Source organism: Athene cunicularia (genome assembly GCF_003259725.1).
Source record: "Athene cunicularia isolate RWA chromosome 4 unlocalized genomic scaffold, athCun1 chr4_part1, whole genome shotgun sequence".
NCBI classification, from domain to species: Eukaryota; Metazoa; Chordata; class Aves; order Strigiformes; family Strigidae; genus Athene; species Athene cunicularia.
In genome coordinates, this window is record NW_020799098.1 from 18,703,927 (window position 1) to 18,724,778 (window position 20,852).

General features: G+C 38.9%; 1 protein-coding gene across 2 annotated transcripts in view; it reads right to left on the reverse strand.

The window, feature by feature from the left end:
- The window catches only part of PPARGC1A (PPARG coactivator 1 alpha), a 60,412-nt gene that overhangs the window by 8,035 nt on the left and 31,525 nt on the right, over positions 1-20,852 (reverse strand). For both annotated transcript variants that reach the window (XM_026847183.1, XM_026847182.1), the window contains 5 exons: positions 17,795-17,840; positions 17,613-17,686; positions 9,008-9,914; positions 8,331-8,429; positions 8,074-8,194 (listed from right to left, as the gene is read on the reverse strand). In XM_026847183.1, the coding sequence (XP_026702984.1) occupies positions 8,074-8,194; positions 8,331-8,429; positions 9,008-9,914; positions 17,613-17,686; positions 17,795-17,840 (1,247 nt within the window). The remainder of the gene's footprint in view (positions 1-8,073; positions 8,195-8,330; positions 8,430-9,007; positions 9,915-17,612; positions 17,687-17,794; positions 17,841-20,852) is intronic.

The following is a 20,852-nucleotide window of genomic DNA, read 5'->3' on the forward strand; positions in this document are numbered from 1 at the left end:
GGGGGGGGGGGGGGGGGGAAGGCAGGACAATAAAATACATCCTGTGGTCACCAATACCTTTTGGTTTCTTCAGAAAAAAACCCTGACTGAAGTCCCTGAATTTTACAGGCTAGGGTGTCATTTGCATGTTCCTTCGACACTTGGAGCAAAGTGTCAAAGATACTTTTAAAACAATCAAGTCAGGGTCATATACTTCCTTCCTGAGTGGAAATGTTCAGCAGAATGACAAGACTAGGAAACCCTGTGAGAGTCATTTTATGAATTTTTGCATGAACACTTTACTGAAGGTAGAGCCATTTAGCAAGCTGCAAGCAAAGCAAAAGGCAAAAAGAGATCTTCAAAACACTGACCTTAAGGTAATCAGGGCAAAGAAGCACCAGCTACACATGGCTTGGGTGCTCAGCCCTCCTGTCTCAGATTGCCTCTGGCCTGAAGAATCCTGGCACTACCGGCCCTACTGCTCATCCCTTACAAACCCACACACTTGTCCCATAAATCAAACCACCACCACCACATTCTCAGCTGGCGTAAATCTGTCAGTCAGCAGAGCAATGTCAGTTTAAACCATGAGCTTTGGCACCTGAGACTTGTGCAGAATTTAGGTGCCGAATACTGAAGGAGCTATACTGACTGCTGAGAATTCATGACTATTGTAACCTGGAGGTGCCTAAAGGCTAACAGCACCTCAGCTGTGTGATGCAAAAGGCTCTAGGGACCTAAATGCAGAGTTGCATTCCTGTTCAGAAGCCTGAAGAGGCAGGTAGTTTAGCTGCAATCCAGATACAGCACAAAATATATCTTTTACATCAGTCCCCACAGAAGCATAAGGTCATTTTTGGACCATGGACAATAGGACTGAGATCAGACCAAAATACATGTGGAAACAGAAATGATCCTGATGTATCTTCTTTACTTGTTTAAGCACTTATTTGAGATAAAGGGAGATAAAGAAATCTTAGTTATGGGGGCCCAAAAATCTTGGCTCTCTGTTCCTAGGAAAGCACCTAGTTCCAGGAACTGTTTAATGTAAAATAAACAATTCCTGGATCAGGAAGCTAAAACTAATGCATTTACCTCCCAACAGAAGCTCCTTCTCACTAGCACACTCTATTTTCACTGACTCTTTTCCCGGCCTCAAAAATCTTAGGAGCTCAAATCCAGTTAATCTAAGCTCTTGAGAAATGAAAGTGAGTTTAAAGCACCAAAGAACAGAGATCTAAGAATCAAACACGCTTACTCAGAAGTCCTACCCACTAAGGTATAGCACAAGCGACCGCAGGAACCACCTCGGTCCTTTATAGCTTCCTGTTCAGCCCAGCAGAGTCCTTGGTTGCTCTACCAAAGTATGTATATGCTCTCCTTAATCAACAGGATCTGGCAAGTATCTCATTTAGATGCCTAAAACTACTGCCTCTTTTGATTATAGAAAGAACCAAGGTGACCGCCTTGGTAGTCCTCTATAACCCTGCCTGGACACTTTCATTTTTAAATGTTTTATGTTCCAAAATTCATGGTCCAAAAGCTGCCCTTGTCCTCTGCCATAGCAGTGCAGTTTGGAGAGCCTAGCACGGCTACAAGAAGTGTGCTCATGGGTGGCCATAAATTCAGGGAAGAAGGGGACTTTACTGTTAAAAAGATGTTGCTTTTTACTTCTGTCTCTACTGTGTTCCAGTCCAGAGCCCTGACCCTCCTGACAGAGGATTTTGGGTAGGGCTTCTGCAAACGAGGGACTGTAAAGTGCAAGTAACAGATATCTGCATTTCTTCCTTTTCCCCCATTCTAATTCTGCTTACTTTCAGTATGGTTGAGTGCCAAAAACTTCAAAACCAGGAAAATCTGCATATGCACAGTAATTACTTTTTCAGACTGCTTTACCAAATCAAGGATTTAACCGCACTGAAACACTTGATAAGAAACAATTCCATTGATACTTGCTATTGAACCTAAATGACTGACCAGATGGAGCAGAACATAATATAGCAGACTGTCTAATATACTTTAGCTGAGATAATACATCTCGACTGAAAAAACATAATGTTTCACTCACTGACATGGAGATTGTTATATTACGGTGTGATGGAAATAACTATTGCATGCTTTTCCATAAGTCTATGTGCATGCCTGTGCAATTTTTCCTTCTTCTATCCTTCTAATAACCTTTATATCTCTAATATCCCTTTAAGACAACTGTAATAAACCAAAATGGAACAATTTAAAAAAAAAAAAAAAGCCTGTTAAACTATCATTAAGGAAATAAGTTAAACCTGCAAAATTAAGGAAATTCAAATTTAAAGCTGAAATGCACCATATGTCCTCCAGTGTGCACACATGAGGAGATGTGTTCAAGTATTTTTTTTAAGCTGAGTGCCATGATTGTATAAGATACTGGAGAATACAGGATTCATATAGCATTGTCTTTATCTTAGTTAACTTTGGTTTATTTAAAGCAACTATGAAGAATATATTTGTATTCACAGAGACACCTGCCTTTTATTCCCATTAATAATAAGAGCTAAACAAGCATAACAAGATTACAACATACCTCTAAGTGATAAAAGCCTTTATTTTATAATAAGTTACATGCGTAAGTCCATATGTGCATATCAAATATGCTTTTCATTGCACTTGTTAGAGGACATGATATATGACTTGGAAACCTGTAGAATGGCAGAAACAAGCTTTTGTTTTCAATTTAACATGGGCAGAGGGAACCTGCAGGAAACTCAAGAAGACAGTGTTCATATTTGCCTCCCAAATGTGCAAATTATTTATTTTGCATCATAAACTTTAAGTGTAGTTCACTGCTTTGCCAGGTAAAAAAAAAAAGAAGAAAGAGGAGTCCAGCCAATTCCCTCAGGCCCAACAGGTCTATCTTCTTTTGGTTTATCTAAAGCTCCTTCTTCAAAATATTGCTTTTTGTTCCTTGCAGTAGAAACATTTGAACAGGAAGATGTGGCAGCAAAACCTCAAGACTGAAAAGCAGTATTTCAAGTCTCAAAGGAAAATACTAAAGCATTAGAATGCCAAAACTTGAGAAAACAGGACTAGGATATACCTTACACACCTAAGGGTCAATAAGGGGACCATGCTTCCTGCAAAATGTTCACTGATGCTAAAGATATTTTTGTCTTACAAAGGCTTCCTCCAAAACTTTATTTTCCCTTCCTCACACTTAATCCTCTATTTCACAAGGAACTAAAGTGCAGAACAATAGATGTATTAGTTCTCACATGGCTTTTGTACTAGGCTTCTTCACCCAACACTTGGTTGCTTTGCCTGCCTGTGGTACTACTAAGCATCAGGAACTGAAGGCAGCTGCTCCAGAGGTAACATCACTTAGTGCTGCTGTCCCCATTTTCCCTACTGCTTTTTGTCTGCACATCTGTGGTGCATACCTAGTTCTCCAAGATCCAGGTAATGCTTTGTATGAAGCTGAGAGAAGAAATCCAGGGGCGTTTTAAAGCCATGGACTTGTCAAAGGCTCCGCTGCTTCCTCCAGCATGGGCAGCTGACTGGGAGCAAGCCCCGTGACTGTATTTCCTCCTACACCAAGTGATTTCTCTCCTCTTCCAGTAGAAAGCCATAAAGACTTTTATCCTTAGAACTGGAGGCCAAATATCATTTTGAAAGTGCAATGGGAAAGGTTGGACAGAGTTTAAAAAATAGAAATGCTATGGGTGGAATAAGCCATTAAAACTTAAGATTATGAAATAGACATAAAAAAATAATACGACCGCCAAATTTCTTTGGATTCTGTTTTAAAGAGGAATAAGTATGAACTGTGGGCAGGTATGCATGGCAAAAGAAGAATCATGAGAACTGAAAAAAAAAGAATGAACATTCCACAAAATTGTCAACTGCTGTTGTGTGGCTGAGGACTGAAATAGTTCAGCCACACTCCATGGTGACTGCTAGAAATGTAATGATGGACCAGTAAACCTCAAGATTTAGGTAATCCATTTGATACATCTACAGCAACTCATACAGCAAAATTAGAGTGCCTGGGATCAAGGCCATCAAGACAAGCAATGACAAAAAAATCCAAACTAAATATACAAGGTACATCAGATCCTTCGTTAGGGGAAATTCACTCCATTTATAGGCTGACTCTGGTTTTAGACTTCAGAGAAGCCAAGCACTCATTTACAAAACCACCTTTCCCCTGCCTTCCTGTTGTAGAGCAATTTATTTTCTTTGAAACCATGTGTTTCTTTCTGCTGCAGTGGCCTCATGGCACATTTATCTTCTTACGTCTGTAAGCTTTCTGGGACAGGGACTCGATACTTGTCTCATGGAGGCTGTCAGCACTTAGAAATGAAAAGTAGCAATGTTAATAGTAATTTTCTACTCAGGTATAAAAGCTGATTTTTGTTATACCTCCTGGCAGCGGCCAGTACACACAATAAATGAGTTGCAGGGAGGATGTGACTGTAAGTCAGTATCGTGGCCAGAGTGGCAGACATCCAGAACACCAGGCTGCTCATCAGACAGTTTAACCTCAAAGACCTGGTGCACCATGTCAATGGGGAACAACAAACTGGTGGCTCCAGAATTGAGATGTCCTAACTGTATTTCTGACGCCATGCCTTGGAAAGTATTTGCTGCATGGTCTAATGAGCTGCTGGAGTAAAAGCCCACAGAAATGTCCTGGGGTGTATCAGAAGGAAAAAGGGGTCCTCAGTCTTCTTGGCAAATCACAGTGACCTGCCTTGGTTGGAAGCTGGATCGCAGCTTCTATAAAGCCTGAAGTAGACTGTCCTGTCCTTCAGTTGCTCCTCCAGTTTTATGATAGATGTGTCTCCCCGGTGATCTGGTTAGCATTACAAAGTTAAGTCAGTCTTGGTGGCAGACCATCCTTATGTTCAATGAGGACCCATTCCAAAACAAAATGGGGACCACTGAAATAAACCAAGTCAATATAAAACTAAACTATGCTAACATTTGCTCAATTAGCAAAGGCATCACAATCAAAAGTATAAAGGAATGAATGAATGGAAAAATATTTTTTTTTACTCTCTTAACTGGAAAATATCTTGTGGGCTCAGCCCATATTTCTGAAGTGTGATTGCTCAAAATTAAGACACCAATCCACAAAAAATGCACTGCATGTCCAGTAACTGGAGAGGGGAAAAGAACAAAAGAAAGAGGAGAAGATTATCACAGTACCTTTTGAAGACAAGCCACCTGTATAGAGCTGTAAGTCTAGACAGGAATTCAGGAATCCATGCAGTAAAATGCTAGCCCATGCTTCTAGCTGATCTGAAGCTACTGCAGCGACAGTGTTGTGTGCAGACTGAAGGGGCAGCCATTAAACATGACTCTGCCACATAGCATGAGCACAGGCTTCTAAAACAAGCCTCCTCAGCATTCTGCCAATATGCCTTCACGTCTGCCAAAATACAAGCTGCCTGCACAATCAGAGGGCATTGCTTCACATATGGTTTTGACAGATTAAAATATGTGAATTTTTTTCTCATTTCTTTTTCCTACGTTTCCCACTCTTCTTGTCACATGGAAGCTAATTCTAGATATCGAACCAATAATACCTGATGGCTTTTAGTTCAGTCATAACTTCTGTTCCCTTTCCACTGTGCATCCTTTCTACAACCAGCTCCTGAGATCACAGCACGATGATTCTCATGAATAAAAGCCACCTGCCCTGTGTAACACCTGAGGCATTAGTACTGCCCAATCTTTGGGCCACTCTTTCAACAGTATCTAGAGATATGTAGCTATGAATCAGTTCTGGCAGTACAAGAATGGGCTAGAAAGAAAATAAAAAATCCCCCAATGCAGAGAGCAAAGAAATCTAAATTTATGGGACTGTAGAAAGAGTTCAAGGAAAGAGAGAAGAAATTCTTGTGGCTGAACAATAAATTAGCTGAGTCCCTCAAGAAAGAAGAGAGAAACACAGAAGAGACCCATAAGCCAAAAGGAGTAAGAAAAGGAGCAGAGAATGCTAGAAATAATACAAATTTTATCACTGACTTCATGGGATCAGGGCTTCCCTTTCTGTGCTGTTCCCTAGCCCCTACTTATTTGCATAGGGAATAAACCGATTCAACACCGATTTTTGAAGTGAAAATGCTGATAGACTTTGGAAAAAGGAGTTAATAGGATTTAATCTACATATCCTTCAGCTCTTACACAGGTGACTGGAATTTAAATTTTTGCCATGTTCTGGTGTTGGATATTTTTTTTAGTTCTGATTTATTTATGTTTATTAATAAATAATTTCACTAAGTTAATTATAATGACAACACTCACTTTAGAAAGAAAATCAATTCAACCTTGGTTTTAAAACATCTAAAATTTTTAACAAAGGAAGTTACGATGCAGCATTATCTGGAGCTTTTAAAGTTTCTTTTCTTTCCTTTTTCCTTTTCTTTTTATTAGTTACTTGCCAAATATTTGTTTGTTTTAAACTAAATCAGATTTTCTATGTCCTCAGCAGTATTCTGTTTTTTTATACTGGTAAGGTACAGTAATTGAGAAGTAGCAAGATACACCCATGACAGAGGTCTACTTCAATCTCTAATTTGTGTTAGATCTGACAGAGAACAGCCAGTGTAAGTTACAATTGCTGGAAGGTAGTGTTATCTCTAAGCAGATGGAAGCCCGATATTTTAAAACTAACTGCAACAATTGACTTAAATATGGCCCTGTCTGAAGCCAAGCAAAATAATTCCATTCTCTTCACTGAGTTTCAGATCAAAACAGCAGAGCATGTTACAGCTCTAAATCTCATGCTTTACAAAATACACCTATCACCCACACTTTGTAGATACGGGACCTGAAGCAGAGAAAGGTGGAATGATTTGATGAAGCTCACTAAGAACAACAGTAGCAGAGACCAGAGTCAGAAAATAAAGGTGTCTATTCCTTCCCAGAACCTCTTGTTGCTGTAGACTACACTAGACTCTACACACTCCCAGTTCTGTAGGTGTAAGTATTAGGAGAAATGCTGCAGAGTGTGTGACAAATCTTCTCTTAATACAAAATCTACTAAAGGCACTAGAAAAAAAAGACCTATTCATTTTGGTGAGCCCTGGACAGATCACTAAGGGAAAATCTGGAAATTAAGGTGAAATGCCCCAGCCTGCACCAGTTCATGTAAGAGCCAGAGCTCAGCCAGAACAGCAGTGAAAAGAGCAGGACACAGAAAACCAAGTGGAAATGTTGAGTGCAACCGTAAGAGGAGTCCGTATTTACAGCAGCTCCCAACTGAATTTATCAAAACCATCACACAGTTGTCAATGGGAAACTAAAAAAGGGGAAAAGCCACCTGTCCGTTTAATAGCCATTCTTTCTGTCCTACTGCTACAACAGCCAAGAGAGTTGCTCATCCCCACATGGATATTTCCTTCACCTCAGGTATTCCAGTTGTTTCACCCAGAACACTGATGGACAAAATAATTAAATAATATGTATTCATTATGAAAGGGCCAGCACTAAGTGACATTTTAAAATTGTATCATGCCTTCAGACTCTGTTTTGCTAAAAATAACAAAAATTAACACAGTCACAGACAGGAAGAAAAAATTAGAACTCATGCCTTTGGATCCCAGTTTTCCATTCTGTTATCTGCACCCTCTCTATAGACAATTACAGCTACTACAGAAGTCGAGCGACTGGTATGTAAGCTGGGTCTTTATAAAAAAACTCAGAAATACAGAAAACAGACATTGATTACTGGCACTCTAGTAGGTGAATATAGTATAAAATGCATACAGATAGATCTGTATGTGTTTTAATTTAATTCACTTTTAATTTTCTATTGTTTGGGATGAAACCTTTTTCTAGTCACCCCTTCCTACCTGTTGACTGTGATAAACTTGGAGAGTTGCAATTTATAGAATCTGAAAAAATTAGTATTGTAACATCAAAAAGCAAATTGTTATAAAAACACATATTTACCTAAACTTTGAAATACTAAGAAATACATGTAAGCAGATTTTTGTATTTTTTCTTTTATAAAAAAGAAAGAAAATGAAGTCTGAGTTCTAGCTTTAGAAATCTATGAAAAGAAACAGAAATCTATTATAAAATGACAGTTATCTTCACAGTGCTTACAATTGCTTTCTGCCTCTGTCTCTCCCTTTGTTTGGCCCTTTCAGATTCCCGTTTTTCATACTCTTTGCGGTATTCTTCCCTCTTCAGCCTTTCATGCTGATATTCCTCATAGCTGTCATATCTAGGAAACACAACTTAGTCATTAAATCAAGAACCTGCATTTGTGAATGTAAAATTAGTAATACAATTTCTGGAATGCTTCATTAACTCTTGAAAACCAGCTGAATAGCAAACCAAATGCAGGCAAAATGCACTACCTGGGTCTGCGACTGTACGGTGATCTGGATCGCGATCTTGCACGTAAGGGAGGGTACACTCGGTGTCTACAGTGGCTGGACTCATAATAGCAACAAGATCTGCAGGAAGAAATACATTCACCTCTGTCATTCAGTCTGAATCTATTGATATAATTTTCTACCTCTTCCCTGAACTTACAATTTCTTCTAAGCTACCAGTGAGATTTTCCAGCAGCAGTTTGAGATCTCCTAGTCAACTAAGGGGTCTCAAGTGATTTCCCTGCTGGGCCCATCTGTAATGTTCCTTTTTGAGGCAACACAGAGCAGAGAGTCAGCCACTGTCAACTTAATCTGACAGGAACTGCAGCTAGATTGGCATCGGGCAGCTTGAAGAAAATGGGAAGGTTAGTTGTATACATCTCTCATCAATTGTTCTGCTGCTGCCCTGACTGGCTCAACATGGAAAGCATAAATTTGGCAAATTTAAAGGATAATGGCAACAAGTGTTTCTGTAGAAACCCCATAACCTTCAGAGTTAATCAGCTCAGGAGCAAGAAATTCAGTTGCACTGGATTAAGTTTTTTTTGTTTGTTTTTTGTTTGTTGTTTTTTTTTCTCTTTCCTTTAAGTTGCTTTATGTTTTAGCTGGTTTCCTTCTTACTAACTATGATGATGATACATAAATTTGCTGTACTGTACCTTGAAGAGGACCTACTACAGGGCGACCTTGATCTCGATCGGGAATATGGAGAACGGGAACAAGACCTGCATTGAGGAAAGGACCTTGATCTAGAGCGTGTCCTTTGGGATCTTTGAGAAAATAAGGATTTGGGTGGAGACACTGAATCTCTGCATGGAGAGTTAAAAGAAGAGCAAGAAGGCGATACATCAAATAATGAATAGGCTTGTGTCCCATCCCAAGGGTAGCATAGTTTATCACTTTCATCTTCACTGTCATCAAACAGACCATCCATTGCTAGTCCTGAATTTATAAACATAGGTAGTTTGGAGAATTGTTCGTTACTGTAATCACTGTCCCTTAGTTCTCTGGTCTTATCTGTTTCTTCATCAAAAACAGCTTGGCTGGGGTGACCAAAATGCTTATTCAGTTCAGCCCGGATTTCCTGGTCTTGGAGCTGTTTTCTGTTATTACCGTGGGATCCCTGCTTACTTGTCTGTAAAGTCTCTTTCTTGAGGTCTTGTTCTAAAGAAGAACAAATCTGACACTGCCACCCAGGTGAAGAATCCTTAAATTCTAGTTGTCTGGAGTCCTGAAGTTCCTGGGATATTTTAATGTGTATTTCCGATTTTGAATTCACAGATTGACAGTAGTCATGGTCACCAAACAGCCGCAAACTGGGCCGTTTTGTCTTTCTCTCCTCATGTCCACTGGACAATACTGTAGTCTTGCTAAGCTGTGCATACAGCTCAGACTGTTCTGGACCCTTCTTGATTGGGTTATTTGCTTGAGAACCGGAAGACTCACTATAGCGGGGCTTTTTTGAAGGTGGTACAACAGTCTTGCATGATGACTTCGGCTTAGGTGAAGTCCTAAAAGGATTATCCTGATTGGATTTATGAGGAGGGGTCGTAGGTGGAGTTAGGCCTAAGCGGAAAAAAAGGCAGAACAGACTTGTTTTAGGCACACATACAACATTTATAAAGGTAGCTCACGTGCTGCTTTAAAACAGATACAAAGCAAGACCCATTCTATGTCACTTTTAACACTAGTAATACTAAGAGTATTTAGGTGTGAGACGCCAAAGGTCTGGTAACAACCATAGCAACGGTACTAATGCATTGCCATTAATCTTCAGCATAATTTCTTCCCCTCCCCTTCTTCCATGACATCCGCCTCTCTCTCTGTAGATTTTGATAGAAAAGATCAAGAGAGAAAAAACAAAAGACTTTTTTGTTAAAAATCAAAAAGATTTTGATAAAAAAATTGAAAGCCAAAAGACTAGCACTGTCAAAAACCTAAAGAAATTAGCAGACAAAAACCTGAATAAAAGTAAGTCCCCCTAAAATAAATGAGTGCTACCAAAGGAACCTTGGTAGGACGCAGAACACGAATGCAAGGAAATACAGCAACTCTACAACTCGGCTGCAACGACTTTTTGTCTCCACAGTTCATTAACTTTGTAAACCATTGCTAATGTATGTATAATACATTCTTGTCGGTATAACTAATACATTTTGTCTGAAATGTGGTTCTGCAACTGAAACCCAAGCGAACAATAGAACAACTGTAACTGTAATGAACCACTGCATTTACAACTAAATATTAGTGAGAGTCATGAAGCAGGGAGTTGAAACAGGCAAGTATTCAAAGACTAAAGATACCACTAACTGAACCAGGGCTGTTCACATAACCATAATAGATTATACCACTATGGTGAGACAAAATTGCAGGAAGGACTACAGCCCATTCCAGTAAAACCTGGAAACTGAAGCAGCATCTTCTAATTGTTTTCATAGGGGTAGAGTATAATTCTCAATATTTTCTGTAGAAATCATAGAATTTCTTACGACTTTACAAAAGGATAACCCAGGACACCAGGGCGGAGTAACAGCAACCTGCAGCCACTCTTTAGGAAATAATTACTCTTCAGGAAGGTACTCAGTATGCTATGTTTGAAAAAAATGTTTCCATCCAATCAACCTTAATGTAATTCAGAAGTAAATATACTTAAAATTACACAAATTAGACTGAGATTAGGGAGTTCTCCTAGATAATCCAGACCATCCTTAGGCACTCCAGAGGCTGATGCTGCCTCAGAATGAAAAGAGAGGGCAGACACACAGGAAATGTGTATTTCAAACATGGTTATAGAGTTTTGTTTTGTATTTTTAACCACGCAACAGAGCGCAGCAGATCAATGCAAATGGAACATGTTTTATAGTGTTTTGCTGTAAAGAAGGAAAAGTGTCCATCAATGCACAGTGCTCCCCAAGGAGCATAAATGGAGACTGGGAGTCCCACTGCATTAGCTGCAATGAATTTGTTCCAGAAAAGAAGAAGATAGGAGTACCAAGGCATGAATACTTGATGTAAGAGAGAAGCTTGATTTTGCTTGAACGTTTGGAAAAAATGGTTATAAGCAACCTGTGGCTATGTGAAGACTTTGCCTAATGTCACAAAAGTTGGGGAAACTGAGGAAAAAGTAATGATGCCTAAAAGTCCAGTTACCTCAAATTTGAATTTAACAGAGAAAAAGTTTTGTGCAAAGTCATCACTGTATTTCCTTTAATTTGAGTCCATTCTTTTTTCTTTCCTTGAGTCAGCAGTATATATTTCACACTTTATCCACCTCCTCACTAACAAATATTCTGGACTACCAAATGAATTTTTGCTAAAATGAAGAGAACAGTCCTCTTAAAAATTCTGCAGTAATTATATCTGAGTTAAAACTTTAGGATCAGATTCAACAAAGACTTAACTAAGCAAAGATTGTTTTCTAGATGAAAAAACTAGAACTGTCACTTTTACTCATGAATTTATACAGCCCATGAGAATCTCTGGGGTTAGTTACTGATTTTTTGGATGTAGTTTTAAAGAAAGAATGAAGTAGAAATATAACAACAATGAGCATGCATATTTAAGAATTTCAGGCAAAGAAACCCCGGAAATAATTCAATATTCAAAATAAAATATTGTTTCCATTTTCACTTTTTTATAGCTAGCCCTGGCAGGAAGAAAGCTAAACACAGAGCACAATGATTTCCAGAAGCCTGACAAGGAGTCCAACAATCTTTAGAGGAGAAGAAAAAAAAAAACCCTACAAACAACCCCCTCACAAAAGTACAGACTGAGCTAAATTTACTGGCACTTCTCTTGCTGGCAGAACCGTGGTGGGGACTGCCTAAGAAAGGGCTTCCTCGTGGCATTTTGGCTTCTTTCCTGGTTTTCAGCAGAAGCAGGAAGTGCACAGGCAAGTAGAAACAGACAGAAGTTGGAAAATGTTCGTTTAACTTTTGAACAAACCTCCATCGGGATATGGAGGAGGGAGTGAAGTTCTGAATCCAGGTCACTGTTACGGAGTCCACCTTCTGTGTGTCCCATGACCAATCTCCAAACTGTGAACTTTGAGAAAACCAGTTGGCTGCACACTTGCTCATTTTCAGGCTAATCCCTGGTAATCTTCACCGAGGGCCACGATCCCACATCCATGGCATGACAATGTTCTATAACCGTTGGATTATTTCATACGCACCTATTTCTCCACCAATGTGTACATTTCAGCGTTGACACTACAAGGTATATTCTGTGCTCTCTCTTGAACTTAGCAGGTTTTGACAGATTTATGGAAGGACAGATGGCCATTACGGGCTGAAGGCTGACAAGAGGCAGTTCAGAGCATTGTTAACACACTTGCACAAACTCTCAGCAGTGCAGCGCTGTGCAGAATGTAATTCAGACTATAGCTTTTTTATTGCTGCCTATTTTCTTTTGTCAAAAGAGCCTGCTGTGCACAGCAACAAATGGCTGCCATTACCCAGAATGTAATGGGTGTCAGACAAATCACGTAACACAAACAATCAAGAGTATGTAGGTCATATTTCAACAGAGCACAACCTTAGCAATATTTATGATTACTGCATTGAAATGTGCTCTATAATAAACAAGTACCTCTACATCACTCACACTTATGTACTTCTGCACAGCAAATCTGTTAGAAGTGGTACATACTCTACAATCATCCCCCTTAAACAGTGTTTTTTTCTTTTTAAAGTAAAAGGCAAGTATTTTTTCATGACATGCTATAAAACCATTTTCTTTGTAGGGACTTTTCTTTAATTGAATGGCTTTGGTAAATGGTATGTCTGAACTTTGCCTTGCTCTGTCTATATAGTACGAACTCACTTGGTGATCTTGTGCTTGAAAACAGCATACATCAATTTGCCAGCACTGCTGCCGAAGCAGCACCATCCTCCCTGTGTCCGTGCAACAAGAAGTGTTTGCATGTGTGCCAACTCTGGCACCTTGGCCAAGTGACTTATCTCAAGAAAATTTCTGGGAGAGTGAAACTACTTTTGATACATTTCAAAACTCCACTGAAAAAAAACCTTAGTAACTCATTTAGCTCAGCTAGGTTGATAAGCAAAAATTAGGGGAGCACCTTTGCATAAAACGTGACATCTTGACATTTTAGGACTGATTTGCAATGCTGTTTTACATAGATATTGATTCTTCTAAAACTCTACTGTAACTGTTAGCATTTAAATGCTTGATGACGTTTGTTGTGCTTTGAAAGGGGTGAGAATTAGTGTCTTTTTGCAAATGCAGCCCTGGAACCTTTCTACATGTGCACTGCACTTTTGAGAGTCATTGAAAATGACTCCTTTATATCTTTTAAGTTTGAAAATGGATTGTCAAGGGAAACATTATTTAAGGCCACTTAAAACACTGAACACAAGATAACAGCTCAATTCAGTAAAAGAATCAGAAGAGCTTTTGTGTGGCAAAAGATTGCAGAAGCCAGGAAAATATAATAACATTAAATAGCCATCATATAATAAAAAACTACATGCTTGTTGAGTATTCAGTTTAATCCTGTTGTCAGTGCTGCAGAGAATAAACATAGATGCCTGAAAATATCAAATTTACTAGATTTTACTCCCTCTGGACAACTCTGCTTCTCACATCTCACTTTATCAGAAATCATTCTGAGGTCAAACAAGATAGATTTTAAGTATTTGTTCTGACAACTAAGAGGTAACACAGATCTAGAGGTGGGCAAATAGCAGGGTCTATGTATCCTCAAGGATACTCATGAATTCCAAATCACTATTCAAGCTGATTGTGTTCATACAGCCTTTTCTGTTATCTTTTTGGAGCAATCAAATTTTGCACCCAGGAAAAACCTGTGAAGAGTTTTATGCTCAGGTAAATTACATGGATCTGTGTGCAAATGAGAGACTTTTCACCAAGTCACCTCTGCTGTAGATAAGAGGGTGGAAATAGCCTTCCAGTTATTGACTGAGCCTCAAGCATGCAAACTCACTTCCTGCGCTTACATGATGGCTTTGAGTATTTAGGAGTGAAGGTTTAAACACACACCAAGAGAACAGAGAGAACTGAATTTCAAACATTTAGAAGCCACATCATCTAACTTCTGGCACTTAGAAGTTCAGCAGAAAGTCTAAGACAATCATTGAGGCACTCTCAATCACCAAGAGAAACACAGCCACCTCCAGAAGGTGAGTCATCCTCCTAGTCCCTGTGCCTGCAGGTGCCCCCTCAACTGACTGGTAAGAAAAAAGGGAAGAGGTCCTCCAGTGACACAGAAATGTCCCATGATCCTGGAAGACATAAGAGACGTTCAAGTCCATGGCCTCTTAGCAAGGTGTTGGCAATGCAGCTAGCTGTGGAAACAAAGGGAGAATGACCTCTTGGCGAGCCTCCTACTCAGAGTAAGACTTGCCTTACACAGAAATGACATCCACTACATTATCATCACCTAGGACTCCCTACATATTTTGATGTTCTGGTCCATTTTCCTTCCAATAGCACTAGAAACCAGCTGCAGGAGTTGGGCTTTTAGATAGTAATGGGCTTATTCCACTATCATAGGCCGCTTACTTAAAGGGTGTTCAAAGAATTCTTATGTGCGGCTTGAGAACACTTAAAAAAACATTTGTTCCTTGTTATTTGACAAATCAATGTTTTGACAGTTTTAGGGAGTACAAAGTTACGTTCACAACTACTAACAAATCCGTTTTAAAGCAAGATATAGCACTGGCAAGAGCACGCTTTCAGTTTGACTTTAGATATGTGAATCCAAAATGTGTGTGTGACAAAGATTGATGGCTCATATGGGAAATGCTTTTATTTATTTATTTTTCTACTCTATAGTTAATTCATCAGTGAGGGAACCAATGTTGTTTTCAGTAGAGAGATCAAGGGAGCTGCTATTTATATTAAAATACTTTGTGCTTCGATAGTGCGAGCAGCACTGCTAATGGTCTTTTCAATTCGGCAGTGAGATCAAGGCAACTCCTATTTAAATTATAATAAATAGTGCTTGTACAGTGCAAACTGCCCTATATAAGGACAATGAACAATGCGGTTATCTGGATATAATTTGGAGTTGCCAGGGTCTCACTAAAGAACTCCAAGGTATTATTAATCACTACTGCCACCTTTTTTTTTTTTTTTTTTTTTTTTTTAGTTCTTCAGTACTTGAGGTTGCTTCTGTTATGTACTTGTCTGCTTCCAGCACAAGCAGACTCACAAGCATGACACGACACTATCACAATATAAACGACTTAAAAAGTAAGACATGCACAACCACTCATATTTTTTAGATTTATATACATATATGAATATAAAATAAAATCTATGTGTACGTGAAGGCAGATTAATACAACTACCAAGTAATGAAATACAGTATCCTGAAACTGCCTCATCAGGCATTATGAAGACCAGAGCAAGTACAACATGAAGTCCAAGAGCCACCATCATGTACTCTGCTTGGCAATACTGCCCCAACTCCCTGGCCGCACATGCTCCACCAACTCTTATTCTTCCTGACTATAATCGGTTTATTTCCTAGCTAGACTCTACTTCCAGAGGGAAAAAAAGATCATGTTTTCATAGCACAATGTTCCTGTTCACATATTCGTCCAATTGTGCTGTTTCAAAGCTTCTGATGCATTTTTTAATGCGCTAGTTCTCCTGATTATATTGTCTAAGACAACTACAGAGCCGTTTTGTTTCCTCCTCTGTGCACAGCTGATGGAGCGGAATGAATTTGATAATACCAATACCATTCCTGTTGCCATTGTGGAGGCAAAACTAGAGGACTATCCAGGGGTCAGACTGACTCCCAGTTTCTGTCTCGTCAGCTGATGGGAAGAGCAAGCTGCTGACTTTCTGGCTGGAAGAAAACACTGCTCCCTTCAAGGGTTGCTTGTACCACTCTGCTGTAGTCACCTCATTTGCCCCTTTCAGTTGGCAGCACTAAGCACTGACTTACCATTGTGCTTACAAATGGGCACCCTCATGCAGATTTGCTCTCCAGTAACGATAAAAGTGGCTTCTCCATGCTTCAGGCCTACCGGCACTGAATGGGATTATGCTGCTGCATACAGTGAATTTTGCCCTGTTTGTGTTGGTTTAACAAAAAGAAGCACATTGAAAAGATGCTTCCTTTTGTCATGAAAGGAATGATTAAGACGGCAGGTTTTCAGGACATGGCAGAGGAAAGTGTGCATGTTTCAATGCTGAACTAATGAAGAAGTTTCTGAAAAGTGAAATGATGGTTCTAGGGAAGTGAAAGCCCAAAGTACATACACAAATTCAGTCTTGGGCCTGCTCTTGTGTAAAGTCACTGAATTTAGGGGCACCAAGCTGATTGGTACCTGAAGACATATTTTGCAATGCCCCCCCAAACACTAGAAATCACATACTTTACAATCTACTGTTATCCTGAGAGAAACACATGCCAAGTACATCTCTTTATTTTTCCATATTACACAACTGAAAAAGGAAACAGCCTTGGCAATTCTCAGGTGGAGCTCAATGTATGGTCTTGTGCTCAGCTCTGGACACTTCAGGAAAACAGAAGCAAAACAGAGCTCAGAGGAAAGCAGCAAAACAGATCTGAGTCTGAAGAAAATGACTTTAGCAAAACGAAGAACAGATGAATTAAATGAGTGCAACAGGTGATGCATGAACTAAATCAGCAAATGATAAAAAAAAAATTCTACAAATCTTCAAAAGGTACAAACACCAGTGATCTGAAAGGAGGAGTAGGATAAAGGGAGGTTGTGTGAAGTGTGCTAACAGAAGAAATAAAGAGAAAACAATTGAATATCAATTTAAAAAATTACCTCTAAGCTATGGAATAGTTTTTCAGTGATAGAGGAGAAAGCTGTTATTTGTGATATATTAATCTAGAATTGACAAAGCACTGAAACATGCAGTCACGTACAGCCCTTGACTGGCCTAGAGATGGACTGGATGCCATAACTTTTCCATCTCTAACATCTATTACACTGTGCTGTGGGGTTTGTCTTTGAAAGATGGTGCTCAGCAGTACACAAATTTATGGGGAAGTATAACAGATAAATGGTTTCATTCATATTTTCCCAGAAATTATGCTCTCTTGTGTAGGTTTAGAGCCATATTTTCAAACACGTTCCTTCTCAGGTAACTGGATAAAAAGCCAATGCTAAACTGCACTGAAGTTAATCTACTGGAGACCTCTTTGAGATCTCGGTGTACATGTGGTATATTAAAATGAACAAACACACACACGAGCCATGCTTAATGGAAGAGCCAGCATTCCCTATTTCTCACCTGCAGTTCCAGAGAGTTCCACACTTAAGGTTTGTTCAATAGTCTTGTTCTCAAATGGGGAACCCTTGGGATCACTGGAAGACAGGGCACATTTATAAAAACAAGCTGAAATGGAGTTGCTGTAGACAAAATCTATTGAATCCCCCTCCCTTTTATAAATGTTTGCACTTTTTAGTACTTACTTTGGTGACTCGGGCGTCAGTGGAAGTGATAAACTTGTCGGTTTGGCTAAAGGGAAAAAGAAAATGATGATGGAATATTTAAACACTCCATAACATATACTGAAAAGATTTCTTTTTATTTTGGCGGTGGAATCCCATGTTAGTCAGTTAGGGCTGAGCTCTGATAGTTCAACAATCATTTCAGTGTATCATAGATAAATAAGGAGACTCATCCTGATTCCTTATTAGTGGTACCAAAAGGGCACCTAAATTTCAACAATGATTTACATCAATTACTGTACCTCTGAAATACAGTACACAACGCAAATGCCAAGAACCTTTCAGAAGAAGAGTGGTACATGTTAAAAATCAATGAAGAACTCTACAGGATACACTGTGAAAATGTTATTTCTCTTAGAGCTAATTTAGACTACAGTTCACGTTTTATTTGGAAACAGGAGCAGCAGAATAACTACAAAGTAACAGAACGTTATGAATATTCAGTTAATTTTACTTCTACAATATACAATTTTACATATAGCACTGAGAATAGGTTGTTTCTATGAGGCCAGAGTCCAACCAGTTATAGTCCAAATTTCTAAAAATTATCCTGCAAACTATGACAAGTCACGGACATAGTCACAGATGGTTAAAAATGGGGTTGAAGCTCTCAGCACTACAATCCTGAAATATGTGAAAAACAAAGCTCTAGCTATAAAAATACTAGCCTTTGTAGCTTTTATTCATGCAAACATTTTCCAAAAGCAAGCCAAGAAGTAGAATATTTTAATAAAACTAAGATTCTTTTAATTGCCAGTAAAATGTTTAAAAATTAAAAAGAATATTACTTGCAAATTTTACTTTTTAGAAGTTAGATTGATGTTTAAACGCAGAGAGCATTGTACCAAGAACAACAGCAGGGGATCTCTTCTGCAGATTAATTACTTAAGACAAAATGTTCCCCTTGAACACTCCTGCACTGCAGATCTTTTGTCCAGAGTGTCACTACTGCGTATTTCGTATTCATTCCAGGCTTGGAGCTCCCATCAACATTAAAGGATTTTATATGCAAATTGATTACTTTTATAAGCTCTAGAGCATTCCTGAAGTAATATTACATTTAAAAAAAAATTAACTCAGTTCTCAAGAGCTGCATATTGTTTCTCCTCCTCCCCATATGAAAGTTAGAAATGGAAGCTTAGGTGTTCACCTCGGGTTCACCTTCCTCAGAAGTCACCGCCAGAGTGAGGAGATGCACCTCAACGAGTTATTTGTGCATAAAATTAGGTGTAGCAAGACTGAATGTAACCTGACACATCTTTGTGTGTACTTCATATACTTCTTGGGATACTAACATTTGCCAATGACTACCTAGAGGTAAAACTGGCTTAAAAAAGCCAGACTTTACAGTAAAGCTCTGGAATAAAGTTTTATACAAAGGCTTCTACTTCTTTTTAGAGGATAAAAATCTACATACTCTTACCCAATGTAAGCTTTCTAAGGAAGCTGAATGTGTAAGAGCTATTCAAGCCTCTAGAAAGTCTCATTCTATTTCTCATTAGTCCCACATCAGAATATATACAGAAAAATTCTGAAGCACTGAGGCACAGTGCAAATCTGTCAGAGAGGAGCACAGAACCAAGGTGTTACCTCACACTCATATGTATTCATTTTAGGCAGATATCAATGAGTTCTCCCACTAAGAATTTCACATACCAAAACACCCATCAGTTTTCTTATTGCTAGGCAAGGGCTTGACCAAACAGTATCCCTGCAAAGGATTTGCCCTCACATTCAGCTATTGATAGTGTAAATATTTAGCCAAGACACTATCATTTTCCATGGTGCCTGTTTATTGGAGTTTCAAGGTCTACTGTGGTGTGGTTTTTTTCTTATTAAAAATGGTTCACATGAAGTCGCTTGTCCCTGTAAATTGAAAACATTCAGGTTCAAAAGAACTAAGTTTCCTCATGGGCAAATTTCAATGCAAAACCACAGATGATCTTTGGCATGAATAGGTTTGTGGACATTCCCGTGGGTCTGCAATATGTTTGCAACAGCAACCCTAAAGGAAAATACCGTTTGACTTATCCTTTGTGAGCTTTCCCTAACTTTGAAAGAAAATATCAGATCCTGATTATTTTTTAAAACAGAAGGAGCCAATTTTCTTGCGCTTCTGATTAAATGTGTGAACAAGTGACTGTAGGTCTGCAAATATCAGTTAAATTTGCAAGGTTGATTCTGCATGAATTGACTGTCCAAGCTGAAAGCATTATATTCTTGTATTTGTATTATATGCAAATCCATTGATATTGAAGTCATATATTGGTGTATGAGGCAAATTTGATGAAAAAATAACATCTCAGAAGTCTGTAAATTAAACTGCAGGAATTAAAGGATAGAGTAAGTTCTCTCTGCTTGCAATTTCACCTGCAATTTCACAAAAGTCACAGTTGTGTTAGACACTGGTAAGTTACCTGTATGTCCCTTTGGACCTTCCTAACTTCTTCCACGCTGTTTCCACAACCCAGCGTGCCCTGCTTCTTTGCACTGAATCTACACAATTGCCTCAGCTGGGGAAAAAATGCAGCTCTGATCTGAATAGAAAGATTTTATAATCTGTATTTATGTATGTGTGCACAAACATCTGTAAATGTGTCTAACATAATATGTGCATATAGCATGTTATACATGATATTCCTTATCATGTAGCACCTTAATGCCCAACAGTGTTAATAAAGCCCCTTGTAACTTCTGGCAGGTCTATGTTTCAGTACCATTCCAGTAAGAGACCCAGGTTTTACATGTACAGTTCAATCTGGATTTTGCTGTGAAGCAGACTGCTGAAGCCATCCAGAAGGAGTGGCAGTTGGCATCCAAGAAGCTCTAGGGTCAACTGGATTTGAAAGAAACATTGTTCAGAGAATTTGAGACCATAATGGGGAAAACTATACTTAGGATGTCAGAATGTACAGCTGAACGAAAGGTATTTAATAGTAGGACGGGAAGATCATTTTTATTAAGTTTGCATATACTTCCTAGTGAAGAGTGAAAAATTAGATTTGATGGGGGCTGAAAA